Source organism: Gymnoscopelus braueri (genome assembly GCF_963280865.1).
Source record: "Gymnoscopelus braueri genome assembly, chromosome: 1".
Classification (NCBI taxonomy): domain Eukaryota; kingdom Metazoa; phylum Chordata; class Actinopteri; order Myctophiformes; family Myctophidae; genus Gymnoscopelus; species Gymnoscopelus braueri.
Genome location: NC_137603.1, coordinates 17,609,595 through 17,624,367, shown reverse-complemented (window position 1 = coordinate 17,624,367; position 14,773 = coordinate 17,609,595). Strand labels below are relative to the sequence as shown.

At 43.2% G+C, this 14,773-nt stretch overlaps 1 protein-coding gene across 6 annotated transcripts in view; it reads left to right on the top strand.

The window, feature by feature from the left end:
* The first annotated feature begins 6,018 nt into the window (after positions 1-6,018).
* The window catches only part of samd4a (sterile alpha motif domain containing 4A), a 70,408-nt gene continuing 61,653 nt past the window's right edge, over positions 6,019-14,773 (top strand). For all 6 annotated transcript variants that reach the window (XM_080438918.1, XM_080438917.1, XM_080438916.1 and 3 more), the window contains exons 1-2: positions 6,019-6,185; positions 7,846-8,720. In XM_080438918.1, coding sequence (XP_080295044.1) covers positions 8,525-8,720 — 196 coding nt within the window. In that variant the 5' untranslated portion in view covers positions 6,019-6,185; positions 7,846-8,524. The remainder of the gene's footprint in view (positions 6,186-7,845; positions 8,721-14,773) is intronic.

Sequence of the window (14,773 nt, the reverse complement as noted above, 5' to 3'; positions counted from 1 at the left end):
TCTACTAAACTGGAAGACTCATTAAGCACTGAGCTTGTTTAAGATATATAACTACGCTAAGTTTGAACTTAGTGTGAGGTGGTGCAACTGGGTCCTGAGGCCCAGGCTGCTGTGTGAAAGTTGGTACTTGTGGTTGGTTGGTGCAAAATTCTATAAATATTTGCATATAAGTGAATTAAAAAGTAAGAAAAGATATGGCACTGGAACAACTTGTAGTATTCACTTTGTGCATTGGAGGGCGACAAAGACGGTTACAAATAATTTAACTACTTGAACATGAGTGTGCGTGTGTATAGGTGTAGGTGACTATAGGTACGTGATTATATTTATAACAGCTTTTGTATTCTTTCTCTGTTTTACTTATGCATGTCTTATGTTTTTTGATTCTGTGTAAGGGACCACAGTGGAAATGAGTTTTTTTTATTTTTTTATTCCTCGATTGTCTTTAAACCTTCTGTGTATAAATGGTGCATTTATATAGCGCTTTTATCCAAAGCGCTTTACATAGATTGTGCATTACATTCACCCATTCACACACACACACATTCATATACCGATGGAGGAGGAAACCAAGGCACCAACCTGCTAATGGAGCAGTTAGGGGTTCAGCATCTTGCTCAAGGACACTTCGACACTAACTCTGGGAAGCCCGGGCCGGGATCGAACTGGGAACCTCGCAGTACCCATCCGGACGCTCTACCGGGCCACTCTACCCCTGAGCCACCGCCGCCCCGTGTATGACGGAACAGGAGCCTCTACTCTCAACAGTAAAAAGTCGTAACCTGGCCTGGTATGGTCATGTCACAAGTCAAAGACCATCTTACAGGGGACAGTAGAGGGAAAGCGAAGAAGAGGCAGGCAGAGAAAGTCCTGGATGGACAACATCAAGGAATGGACTGGCTGCAGCTTCCAAACCCTGCTACGCACAGCAGAAGATGGAGATCCCTGACTGTCCAAGCATCCACCATGACACCCCTACGCCCCCCTAGGCCATGGGATGAGTGAGTGAGTGAGTGAGTGTATGACGGTTGCAAGCAATTAAATAAATACATCAAATCAAATCAAATGAGGGCCAGATGTCCCTGTCTAGCTATTTAGGAGGGCAGGAGTTTCTCACTGACAATAGGCTAAAGATTTCTCACTTGGTGAGAACTGAAAATAGCCCACTTTTAAGTTCAATTGCAAGGGCTCTAGTGTGAAAGTCCCCCAACTTTGTCATCGGTGACAAAAGCAAACATGTCTGACTGAAATCTGTGGCGGCCATCAAGCGGTTTAGGACTGAAATGTCTTTGCCGCCAATGAATTGAACAGTCGTCAAATGGAAATGACCATAAGTTTTAAATTGCCAACCTTAGTTAAATATAAACCATAAATAGCATATTAAAAAAGTTTATTTTATCTGTTTATTACCATAGTTTGCAGGGTTTACTTTTACATTGTTATAGCAAATAAAAAATTGTCTGATAAATACAATGGTATTTATTTATATTTTTAAGTATTCTAAAAATAGGTGTTTTCTGCTGCATGCCATGACAATATAGTATGACTGAAATAGATACTAATTTGACACACTATTGATACCTAACCTGATTTCTGGATTCTTGAATAAATGAAATCGTTAAATAGGATGCAGATCTTGTGTTACTTTCATAACAGCACTTGACCTGGGGTATGACATATATGACCTTTCTGCAGGAAGGTTTCCAGTTCGATATCCTGGACCAGCAGGAAGAATCTGGGCAGCGAAGTAAATGAACAACACTCACCCCTCAATGAATATACCTGCTGTTGAAGTGCCTTTAAGCAAGGCATCTAAACCTAACCGCTAAAGTGGAGATGCTCAGTGTGAGTGTGAACCAGGGCGTTGCTGAAAAAGAGCATTTGTGCTCAGCGAACCTACACTGGATAAATAATGGTTAAAAATATGGCAAAAGATGACTGTTTGACAGCAAGCCTGTTGGGGACGGAAACAGGACAGGTGGGCACCAAAACCATCTGGGCACTAGGGACAACTGGGTACCAAAACCATCTGGGCACTAGGGACATATGGACACCTGGACGAGCAGGCACTTAGGGGTGGAAATAACTGGGCACCTGGAGAGGTGGGCACCAGGACAACTAGCCACCAAAACCATCTGGGCACTAGGGACATGTGGGCATCTGGACGAGTGGGCACCTGAATTAGGATTTGTGTCCACAAGTGTTTTTTTCAAATAAACTCTTATATTGTACCACTGGCCTCGTTGTTGTGTTGTGTTTGGGGGTTTAAAGAACTGTGGGTTAAATATCACTTACCAACAACAAAGCAGCATGCTATATGTAAAACACTTGTTGGACACAAATCCTAATTCAGGTGCCCACTCGTCCAGGTGTCCACGTGTCCCTAGTGCCCAGATGGTTTTGGTGCCCACCTCTCCAGCTGCCCACTCGTTCAGGTGCCCAGTCAGCCCAAAAATATGGTGGCCAGGTGTCCCTAGTGCCTAAGTTTCTTGTATTCGTTGGGGACTATAGTATTAAAATCTGAACCAAAACAGCAGCCTAACATACTGTACAGGAGCCCCCTTCCCCTTTGTTGTCAAGGTGGGTGAAGGTGGCATTGTCAGCGGATCTGTTGGGATGGTAGGCAAATTGCAGTGGATCCAACATGCTGGGCTGAGATGAGCAGATGTAGAATAACTGGACTCAAAGCACTTCATGCTTTGAGAGACTATACAACATTGGAGGGCAAGCCATATCTGGCCCCTGGGTAGCCATGGTTCACATGACGCTTGTATACAAGCGTCATGGTGCCGAGTCCACCTGGTCTAAAGTTGTGTTCGATTTTTTCACATTGCCATCTCTCACATAAACATAAACGTTCAGATTTCAAATATAAAGTGCTTACCACCGAGCCACGGATGTTACAAGGCGATGCGGACCGCCATGAGTACTCGTATCTCCCGTATTGTTAAATAAAAAGCATTTTAATCCCATCGCCGGCCATTTTCTCCAAATTGTCTCCGATACTTTCAACCATGCGACACTAATGGTTGGGAGGTGTATTGCACTCTGATACATTACAAAACCAAAATTAAAAAAAAAAGAAAATGGCCGGCGATGGGATTAAAATGCTTTTTATTGAACAATACGGGAGATACGGGTACTCATCGCGGTCCGCATCGCCTTGTAACATCCGTGGCTCGGTGGTAAGCACTTTATATTTGAAATCGGAACGTTTATGTTTATGTGAGAGATGGCAATGTGAAAAAATCGAACACAACTTTAGACCAGGGGGACTCGGCACCATGACTGTCATGGTATGACAGTCATGTTTCAGGGCTAGCCCCTGGGCTGTAGTTTGGGGACCCCTAATTTAGCCGAACGGTAGGCCCATCACTCAACACTGCATGCATAAACTAGCTCACACACTGCACTAAAGTGTTTTACCGGTTCTGCAGCAGTCATGATGACTGTAGCAAGAGTGTGTTCCCCAATCCCCACCCTGTGATGATAGTTGACAAGACAGACCGACTGTACATGGCAGTGGTTTACTTAAGTAAAAGTATCAATACTGCAATGTAGAAACACTCTGTTTACAAGTAAAAGTCCGGTAATCAAAATTTACTTGAGTAAAAGTACAAAAGTATTGGTAATTTGGTATCAAAATATACTTAAAGTACAAAAACATGCAAAGTACTCTGTACTAAAAGTATTATGCAGAAAGTCCCATTTCACAAGTTTTCAAATGTATAGAAATCTTTTGAAAATAGTTGCGTTTGTAGATCGGCTATTTTCAAATGGACGAAATGTATAGAGCTGAAGTGGGTAATGCATGTTTTGTAATAATAATCTAAATATACAAAGTAACTAGTTACTAAAGTTTTCAAATAATTGTAGTGGAGTAAAAGTATATTTGCCCCTGAGATGTAGTGGAGTACAAGTAAAAGTACTGAAAATTGGAAATACTAAGTAAAGTAAAAAAAAATACCGCAAATTTGTACTTAAGTACAGTACTTGAGTAAATGTACTTAGTTACTTTACACCACTGCTACACGGTCGCCCTCTGTAGGGTGGAATGCACTCTGTAGCTGAGTAAACACACCGTGAAGAACTTCAGACAGGGAGAGCCGAGAAGGGCGTCACACTGGCTTCATTGATAGAAAATATGAAACACACTACATTTTTCCCGTTTCCCAGCATTTATCAAACAACTGGCCATAAATTGTATATTTTCCCCACCTTAAAGATACTTATTTTGAATGACACGTGTGTGTGTGTGTGTGTGTGTGTGTGAGAGAGTGATTGTGTGTGAGAAAGAGAGAGAGAGAATACCACCACAAGCCTACATTCGAGCTTGTATCCTTGTTTTGATTTCGAGTTGTTTGCTATGGAGACCTAGCTTGTTATAAAAAAAAATCTAAAAGGGAGGGAGAAGAAAGAAAGAAAAAACTTTCCTCTGTAATCCCTCTCTGGGTCGTCTCTTGTTTCTGGTTAGGCTGCTGTGTCCCTAAATTCTCCATTCTCTATTTCTGTGCTTCCTTGCTGCTGCCAAGCCCCTGACGTAATGCTCCACGTTAATTATTAGCATGTGGAGAGAGCAACGGGTATAGTCTAGATCCCATAGACTGGAGGTACGAATTTGTCGCGTTGTGATTGGCTAGTGTATTGTCAGGCAACCGTTGGTAGAACCTGTGTGATATCTACGAATGTATGAGTTTATTTACACCATCTCCCCTATTCAAGGATGTGTGACATTGTCTGTATATACAATGTTGGGTGTGATTCAACATTGACAGAAACATTAGCCAAGGCTAATTATTGTGGCAAATTATTATTGTGATAATAATATTATCACAATAATCAAAATATGCTTAAAACTCAAAATACCACTTTTGTTAACCACTTGAATCCCCAGCATTCCTATTCTGAGGGAAACGTTTGGCAAAAATAGCCGATGTACAAGCTCACAATGCATTGCGTAGATCTGCTATTTTGGCGATCTCGATTTCTGTAGTGTAAAATAACAGCATACCAAATGCACTCTTTACAGGTCCGTTTTATCAAGTATAGGGGGTTTATAAGTGGTACTGAATTTGCAGCTCAACAAAAGCTAATTCATCCTAGTGTATGAAGGAGCTCAATTTAACAATAAATTAAAATCTCCACGATACGATTATTGTGAGTGTTTTTTTTTTATCACGATAAATGATAATAACGATTATCGTCCCATCCCTAGAGCTCATCCTCATCCTCCACGGTCAATTAAGTATGAATCACACAGAAAGTAACATTGACAAACCTAAACTGTTACCACACACACACACACACACTGGACACGCTACACTCTCCAGAACATTGGTTCTTTAAGTGGGGTCCGGGGACCCCAGGGGTCCTTGAGGGGGTTCCAGGGGGTCCCCAGCAAAATGTGTGAAAGTAGCATCACAATAGTTTAAACCTTTTATACTTTGGCTATTCAAAAATAGCAGATATACAAGCTCATACCGAGTGCCGCGCTACGAGCTTGTAGATCTGCTATTTTTGAAAAATCTTGAAGATTTGTGCAAATCTTTGAATATATTTATTTTAAAGCACATTTAAAATATTTTAACACAACTCTTTGCTTCTGGGGGGTCCCTGGCACAACATATTTTCAGATGGGGGTCCCCGGCCAAATATATATCAATTTGGGGGTCCCTGCATTGATTGATTGATTGATGTACTTTATTTAGTAAGACATGAGAATAGTACATGACAGTACATAACAGTACATGGAAGTACAAATTCACAATACAAGGTCTACTAAACTGGAAAACTCATTAAGCACTGAGCTTGTTTAAGATGAGAACCCCATGCACACAAATCATGATGAAAAGGTTTGAGAAGGTTTGAGAAGCACTGCTCCAGAAAGTGTTGTCTCCCCGCGTCAGTTTGGTGGTTGCTCCGTCAACCAACCGAACAGCAAATCACGGCGCTGGTGGCCGCTCCGGGCTATGGGATGTGGATCCCACCAAAGCAATGCCTGTGCTCTGCTCTCCTCTGGTGGTTATTACTAGACGGAGAGAGTGGAGGAAAAGTTAGTCAAGATGGCAAACCCCACAGAGTCGTGAGAGTGAAGGGGCGCCGACCGCTGCCCCGTGTGTGTGTGCTGCTTCTTGAGAGTCTCCAGCCTCTAAAAGACACTACGGATGCATTTGAGCCAAGAAGAAGTAAGTAAAAAGCCTCGACTTTACTTTTGTTATTTCATATTCGCAAGTGAACTATTCATTCCAGCAAAATCTCGGGATAAAGCCAAGCCTCTCTTTTTTTTGACTCAAATGTTTACAGATCTTACAAAATATGACCTTTCGGGGCTATATTTTATCATCAGACATTAGACCTTAGGCTGCTTGCCTATCCCCGGATTCCGCATTTCACACGTAAAAAGCTATTTTGAGCTCCCTAAAAACGCAAGGGAAGGGAGGGAGGGAGCATTGAGTTTGAATTATTATAATTATATGGTGTATATTACCATGGTATAACGGGTTGGCTTGTATTATTCTAGACGGGGAGGTGAGATACGGTGGTGTTTTTTGTGCCTTCCTTCACGGCATGTAAGCACATTTATTGTCTCTCTGCTGATGAAGGCAAGTGACAGTTTTAGACAGCGGTTTATGCTGACTGACGGTCTTGGAGCAGCGTTGCCAGATTCTGTGAGAGAAACAAGCAACCAGGTCTAGGAAAACAAGTAAAAAAAAGAAGCGGCCACATGATGAGCACTTTAAACATAATACATCGGCTATTTGAAAATAGTCGATCTACAGGCTCACAACGCGTCGCATCGTGACACGTTGTGAGCTTGCAGATCGGCTATTTTCAAATAAAATCTTTGGGGAAAATTTACAACGCAAATCTTGTATGGGGATCCCTGGCACAAAATATTTTTAGATGGGGGGGTCGGGTGAACAAATACATATACATTTTGGGGCCCTTGACATGAAAATATTTTAGAGCCACTGGTTTAAACAACATTTAGGAAACAATTAAGCCCAAATAAGCAACTTTACAGGAAAAACAAGCCCAAAGTCGCTTATAATAAGGGAACATGGCAACACGGTCTTGGAGGTAACATTTCGATAGGCGAGATCCGTGGGCTGTCCTTTTTGTATTTATTCGATTAAATCCACCAGTAGAATGTCCGTGTTTACAAAATATGACTTATATAAGCCGAACCAGTTTAAAAATATATATACATACATATCGAATTGAAGTTTAGTGCTAGTCGAGTCACATGAAAGCACATACATAGTCCCTCCAAACGTCGCCATCTGTAGCCAGCAGCGACCCGGCGTCGTTCCTTTGGAAAAAATCCTGAGATGTGTAGAATCTACACACAGTATTTTTTTTAGGAATGGGGTGGATACGAAACGAATAGTTTTCATTTGGTCTCGGTGGTTAACGCCACAGGCCCCATGCATATGCGACAGCGAGGAGGTGACCTATAAATGCAAGTAGGACGGTTCTACTTTTTTTTTGTGTGCTGGTTGGGCTTTGGCTGAATGCATTCTTTTAAAACGGCTCCATTGCAGAAGTGTGCAGTCAGTGGTTGGTGTGTGTGTGTGTGTGTGTGTGTGTGTGTGTGTGTGTGTGTGTGTGTTTTAAGCAACAGGGACTGTCGCATTTCCATTACCTTAGGATTGTTAGCAGACAGTCAAAGTAGACTCTTAAAGCAGAAGACGTGTGTGTGTGTGTGTGTGTGTGTGTGTGTGTGTGTGTGTGTGTGTGTGTGTGTGTGTGCGTGTGTGTGTGTGTGGATGTGAGAGCCAGAGAGGTAATTGGTTTTGAAACACAATTTTATTTGTATGCTTTTTTTTTCTCCTAATTTTGCAGGCCTAGGGGGAATCCCTGAAGAAAAATGCCAATGTGGGTGAAACTGATGTGACAGGGCGTGTTGGAAGGAAGCTGACTCATCATAAATCAAGCCTTCTGGTGCAACTAAGTACCTGAGAGCAGCTAATATCACCTAATGCCAAGCTAGAAGAACACTTACAAGTGCCCTGTTGGAGACTATCAAGCAGTGGCTACTAGGCACAGAAGACACTGATCGCCTGTAGCTCACCCAACAATACATACAGGTCAATAACAACCACAAAAACATATCCAAAGGGCCTAGCAAAGGCTGTTCTTCTGCTGTCCCGCCATCACTGAAGGAGAAAACATGACACCCATCAGCTGAAACCCCTCGCAATCTTTAAAACTTCTTATGAATAAACAGCTCGACAAACAATCGGCTAGTAAGACCTCCTTCGCCCGGGCCTCACCGACAGCATCCTCTACTCATTTCGACCTGACAGCTGGTAGGCGACCAACCAGCCACCTTCTACCACTGAGATACAGCAACTGAAGGGAGGTCACTCTCTGAGGTCACTTCAGAACAGCACCAGTTCCACAGGTGGAAGGGACAACTATCTTCCACCTTATAGTAGGTCTCAGCGTAACATTGATCAGCAGGAGGAGGGCGTCCACACGCTCATAGTTGCTCCCCTACCCGTGCCAGTGCCTGCAGACCATGATGTTTCGTGACCAGGTGGGCGTGTTGGCCAGCTGGTTTAAGGGATGGAACGAGTGTGAGCAGACGGTGGCTCTGCTGTCCCTGCTGAAGCGAGTCAGTCGGACCCAGGCTCGCTTCCTGCAGCTGTGCCTGGAGCACTCCTTATCCGAGTGCACCGAGCTTCACGTGCTGGAGGGCGAGGCCAACAACCCAGGTAGGTCAGATGCCCTGCTGCTGTCCATCGTGACTCTTGTCTGATAAACGGGTCATGCATTTCTGTGCATACAGTACATGTACGGAGACATACTGCATGGAGTGCATGCACGCATACACGCGGATACGTTAAAACACACTCATTTGTGAACACCTTTTTTAGAATGTGTGCATAAATACATTACATGGACAGACGAGCAAAACATGCAGGCGCGCGCACACACACACACACACACACACACACACACACACACACACACAGACACACACACACATTTCCTATTTGATGCCCTCCACTAGATCTAACGTCATGTTAAGATCAATGGTAGCACAGCCTCCAAAAAAAGTCAACATTTCCAGATTGCTGACTTATTGATGATGCACGCTGCATTTAGGGACATGCTGCTATTTTTAGCATTGCGTTAGATGTAATGTTTGTGGAAAACCACTCTTATTTGAACACTGAGCACCCTTTTCATCCCATCACTCTTTATCGGATCCTACTATTTCAATTAAAAGCTCTGATCACCGGTTGATGAAACCGTGTCGGGCGAAAATTCAACACAGTCCCGCAACCGGATGTGGAGAGTGTCAATACGTCGTGTTGTCTCAGCTGGCACTGTGGCGGTGCTAGAGGGGTCAGTCCATCAGGCAGCCGGAGTGAGTGTCTGGCTGTTGCTCTGTATATGTACCAATCTCCAGGCTGGTAACACTTTCGAGGCACCAAGTGGGGTCTGACTGGGGTTGTTGCATCAGACTGCAGCGTGGCCATGGAAACGGGAAACCCTGGCAACTGACCTGGCTCATGAAAAATAGAAATACTTCTGCCGACGCCACCGGTGGCGTGGCGGAGGGCATTACTCCTCTGTCTGTCTGTGAGCGCCCATGGTAACCGCTGCACCAACACATCTGTCCACTCCTACAGAGCTTTCAAAGGAATTGGCATTATTATTAGTGATGAGGAGGACACAGAAACCCTCTGCTGCGGTATCTGTTACACACACACACACACACACACACACACACACACACACATACACACACACACACACACACTGCATGGGATTCCCACCGGGGTTACGGGGGACAGTGGCTACGGTTAAAGCAGCTTCGTCTTTATTATGTTTAGTACTTAAGGAAGTACATTATGAAGTTCATTAGCCACTTAAACCCTACATACTTCGGTCTATCCTTGGTCCCCTCGTTTTCTCTCTCTGTACGAAATGTCTTAGCCGAACATAGATGATCTGCAAGTAGATGTTCTATTCTTGCCAAATGTTCGCCAATTATATGACATGCCGAATAGGGACGCTTGGATTCAAGTGGTTAACCCATTAAGACCCATTAAAATGTAAGAAGCAATTCTTACATTTATTTTCTAAATCCTAACAGTTTTTTGAAAAAAAATCTGGAAAATATTTTTTCAAGATTTTTCAAAAATAGCAGATCTACAAGCTCATAGCACGGCACTCGGTGCCGTGCTATGAGCTTGTAGATCTGCTATTTTTGAAAAGCCAAAGAAATCTAAAGTGACACAGATGCGTTCCAGGTATTAATGGGTTAATTGTGTCCTACCCAGACTACTGTCAGTGAGGCTGATATCTACTGACAGGGATCAGATCAGAGAGTCAGTAGTGAGGGGCTGTAGATGTAGAGGAGATGCTGCAATGAGGCCATTTACAGCTTACCAACAAGTCTACAGGAAATACATCTTTTTTACACTGGCCACTGTGTGATTGGTGGACACTGGTTGGGTTTCTGTGGTGTGTTTGCCATCATTCCACCAGAGGAGATAACGCAGTCAAATTGTATGAATGTTTTTTTCAGAAATAATTTGCATTAAGGTGACAACTGGAGGAAACAGGCTAAGGCAAGCTAAGGCAAGCTTTACATGTGGAAAGCAATTGGTATCTAAATCTGAATAATATATGAGTCGTATTACTGCATTTCCCGTGAATGTTGTTCAGTAAAATATGTGAACTCAGGTATTTTTTTAATATTTTTATTCTGTATGTTATTATGTTTAACCTGGGTAAAGGGGAATTGGGGAGGGGTGATGATTGAAATTTGCTGAGCTTGAATACATTTATTTATTTGCGTTGATCTGTAGGCCTGAGACATTTCATAGCATCAGGATACTTTGTGACACTGCCTGCAATATCTCTCCTTCTGTAAAACAATGAAGCAGTGGACATTGTTGTAGTCAATATCATTTTTTATACACTGTATACGGTATGTGAGATCGTCATGCAGCCATACGTTAGTAGTTTATTTACAACGTGATGCCGCAAATTGAATTATTAACACTATGGCAAAAAGCTGAATGAAACACCCCATACCTCATGATTTGCCTACTCATTGTAAAACAGTGTAGTGCCAAATGATGTGGCATGTGGCATTTCTTTATCAATTAGTGAATTCAATTGTTTTCACGTGGATAGCTTTCTCCCCTTTGCATTTAGATTTCACAGTTCACTGAGTTCAGGAAGCTGGGAGCCTGACAGTGATGGAGAGGCACAGGACAGAAGGTCCTGATGGGATTCGATTCTAGGTCACTTTGGGGTATGTGTGTGTCTGGAGGTAGAGCTCCTAACCACTCAACCAATAACAGACATACAGTAGGCCTAGTTAATTCTATTTTAAACAGGAGCTGAGTAGCTGACCAGCCCTTGCTCTCCAGTTTTGAGGGACAGGCAGGTTTAGAGAGTAAGATCAGTCTGTGGTTTTAATTGTTTTGTAAAAAAATATCCATTGTCTTGGTTATTATTATTTGTTTAGGCATCTCTGCTTTAATTGACAGGTTGAACATTGATCCATCCTTGTCGCCCAGTGATTGCACACAGTTGGCCTTTTATCCACCTCATTTTGTCATTATCAATCCATGAAGCCTGATAGGATGGTGCAGATCAAGATCAATGCATCATATCGTGTGATTTAACGGGCGCAGGCGTGACATATACTAACTTTACGCTGCATATATTATTTGCACTGACTGCACTGTTATTTCATCCAAATGTGTTTGTCGAAATCGTCCCACTTCACACAAGTTGTCAGCAGCAGTAACTTGAGAAAAATGAAACTCCTGTAAGAGCACACATGACCAAAAGACATGCACTCACAGATGCACACTGTTTCCTCTGCCGTTTGGAAAACCTTGTCTACTGTAGTTTTTTATGTTGAACATTTTGAGTTAGCTATGCTGGAAGGTGTCACGGATTCAATTCATTTTGAGTTTGTATATCGGTTATAGAGAGAGCGACTGTCATACTACAAAATATAAATCAGGCTTATATCTGCCAGTCAACAAGATCAAACTGGACTGCAGGAAACAAGAATTTAACAAATTGATATAGACCTGTCAAAAGAGTAGCAATAAATTGAATGAAATTGTAAATGATGGATGCAAGCCAAGCGGGGAAATGGAAATGTATGTATGATGATTTTCACAGTCTGTGTAGCAAAGTTGCTAAAACGCATGATGATAACGTGATGCTTAATTTATTTTCCATCACGGGAACAGATCTACAAACTAACAACGACGCGTCACAATGCGACACATTGTTAGCTTGTAGATCTGTTCCCTCTGGCAAGCGACACCATCGTACTACGGAGTGTAGGCTAGATGGGGCATTACATCAGAGACAGACAGTAGGATCTTTGTTTATGTTTTGTGATGGATTGTTTGTGTGTGACACTGTGTGTGTGTGTGTGTGTGTGTGTGTGTTCTGTGCCTCCCCTAGCCATTTAATATTGCAGTTATGGACATTGTGGTGATCAGGCTGCTTTGGTTTGCATTATTGTCTCCACCAGGCCGAAGGCGTGGCCGAGACAATGTTTTCGCCCCTGTCCGTCCATCCGTGCGTGTGTGTGTCCGTCTGTGTACAGCGAACCTCCGGCACCGTTGGCCCGATCGACGTGAAACTGTGCGCACAGTCGCATACACACTCCTTGGATGCCAGAGCAGAACCTCTGCCCTAAAGGTTTCACATCGGCCTGTTATAGCGCCACCAGGAGGCCAATTTCTGCTAAATAAATACACACATTAGGGGTGATTTTAGGTTTACTTGTCTGGCTGATCATTCTGTGTTATTATGTTTCCTGTGCTTATTGATGTAAACGAAGCCCTCAGCAGCAACGATACAAAAGCCATACAGCAACTTTCGTTGTCCTGTGCCACAGCCGCCCTCATACCAAATGAAGCATGGATTGGCACATTCACATTGAAGACAGGGAAACAACCTTTTCTCTTTAAGCAACTGTATAGCCAAACACTCTTTGATTGATTGAATATTTAATTAATGTAAAACAGCACAAGTACAGTTATAACACTTTGTCTAAAAGGTCCGTCCAAAAAAGTCCTTGCGGTCTTGTTTCCATTGAGGTCCTTGTATTCATTTTATAAACACATAAAATAGCGCCAAACAGTTCAAAATCATCACAAAAAATACAGAAAAAAACGGGGGGGGGGCACTCTGACGTTCCCACCCCTAAAGTGTTTAGAAAATGGGACAAAATGTTTTTGCATTCCTGGTATACAACTCAATCATCCAAATATGAGATAGACTGTCTGAAATTACAGCAAACCCTTGCTGTATTTAACCTACTATTTACTGTACATTGTGGCTGAATCTCCTTTTATCAGTCTCTCAGATGTGCACTGGCCAGTCTGGCCACCAGAAAGGGCATAATGTTAAACAACCTTTGGCTGACCTGTGCATACCGAGGCATACATTCCCCCGTTTTGGCTAAAAGCATCAGTCTGGACTTTTGGTCTACGTCAAAGTTCCAATTCTCAACTTTTAATTCTTTGCAACAACCTTCATCCCAGAGGAGTTGAGCTATATTAATTTAGAAGATTGAAGGGACAGCTAAAAGGCAGCATTGGGGGACACACTGTGGGGAATCGATCCCAGCCATCAGGCATATTATGTGGTTCAGGAGACAGTGGTTTGAACCACCACAGTAACTCGCTAAAAGAGTCTTTGAGTTTTTCTACCTCCACGCTGACTGAGAGCCACACCTTACGGTCCTATCCCACCTGTGTCAGCTTGCGGTCGTTCCCCTTCACGCTGACTCAGCTAGGCAAGTATGACAGTATCAGCAGCCCTGTTCCAGCCTCTGAGAATAATTTACATTAGGCCTAATGCTCTTGAAATGTAGCAGAATGGTTGTCTGGTTACATGATCTCTCTGGCACAAGGTTTTCCGTTAGCCGGTAAATACCGGCCATGGGATGATTACAACTTTACTTGACCCGATAAATAAAATGATCCTCGGACACGTTGGCCAGCTGCTGCCTTGCTCCACGATATTAGTATGATTATTTGTGCAATTATTATTATTATTATTAGGCTATTTGGATATTAAATAAAGTAACACATTACAATTCCTACATTTTCAACAATTAAAATCACATTTAAAGTTTTTTTATGAGCAAACATTGACTGGTGAATCATCAGTGTTTTATTCTTCCTGCACAGCTCCTCGCAATAAACACAACACACAGAGACTCACACGGGACCTTTTGCCTGATATATGCTTCGTCGTACCACGTGGCTAACCAGCCTGATCTCCAGAGAATACCGTAACATTGCACGGAACGAGTGCACTTCATTCCGTGGATAGTCGCCTCGGAACTCCCAAATTGCGTGCATATGTACGGCGAGTCCCACGGTGGGCGTAACCAGTCGCAACACGGAAAAACCCGGAAGCAGAGCAGTCCGCACAATAAAATTTACGATTCTGTGCCTATCGGTACATAACTCAAACGGCGCTGAGTAGGCACAGGCGAATGTCACACCGTTCAGGACGGCAACTCGGTCGCCTTAGCTCCCTCGGTGGTCCTTCACGGGGTGACAATTCGCCTGTGACTGCGCGCCTCCGAAATGGTTTTGTCACAAGGCAGCGCCGTACCATATGCACGCAATTCGGGAGTTCCGAGGCGGCTATCCACGGAATGAAGTGCACTCGTTCCGTGCAATGTTACGGTAATCTCTGGAGATCGGGTTGGGCTAACAGAGCCGATCTACAAGCTCACACTTGTATAGTGCGTATG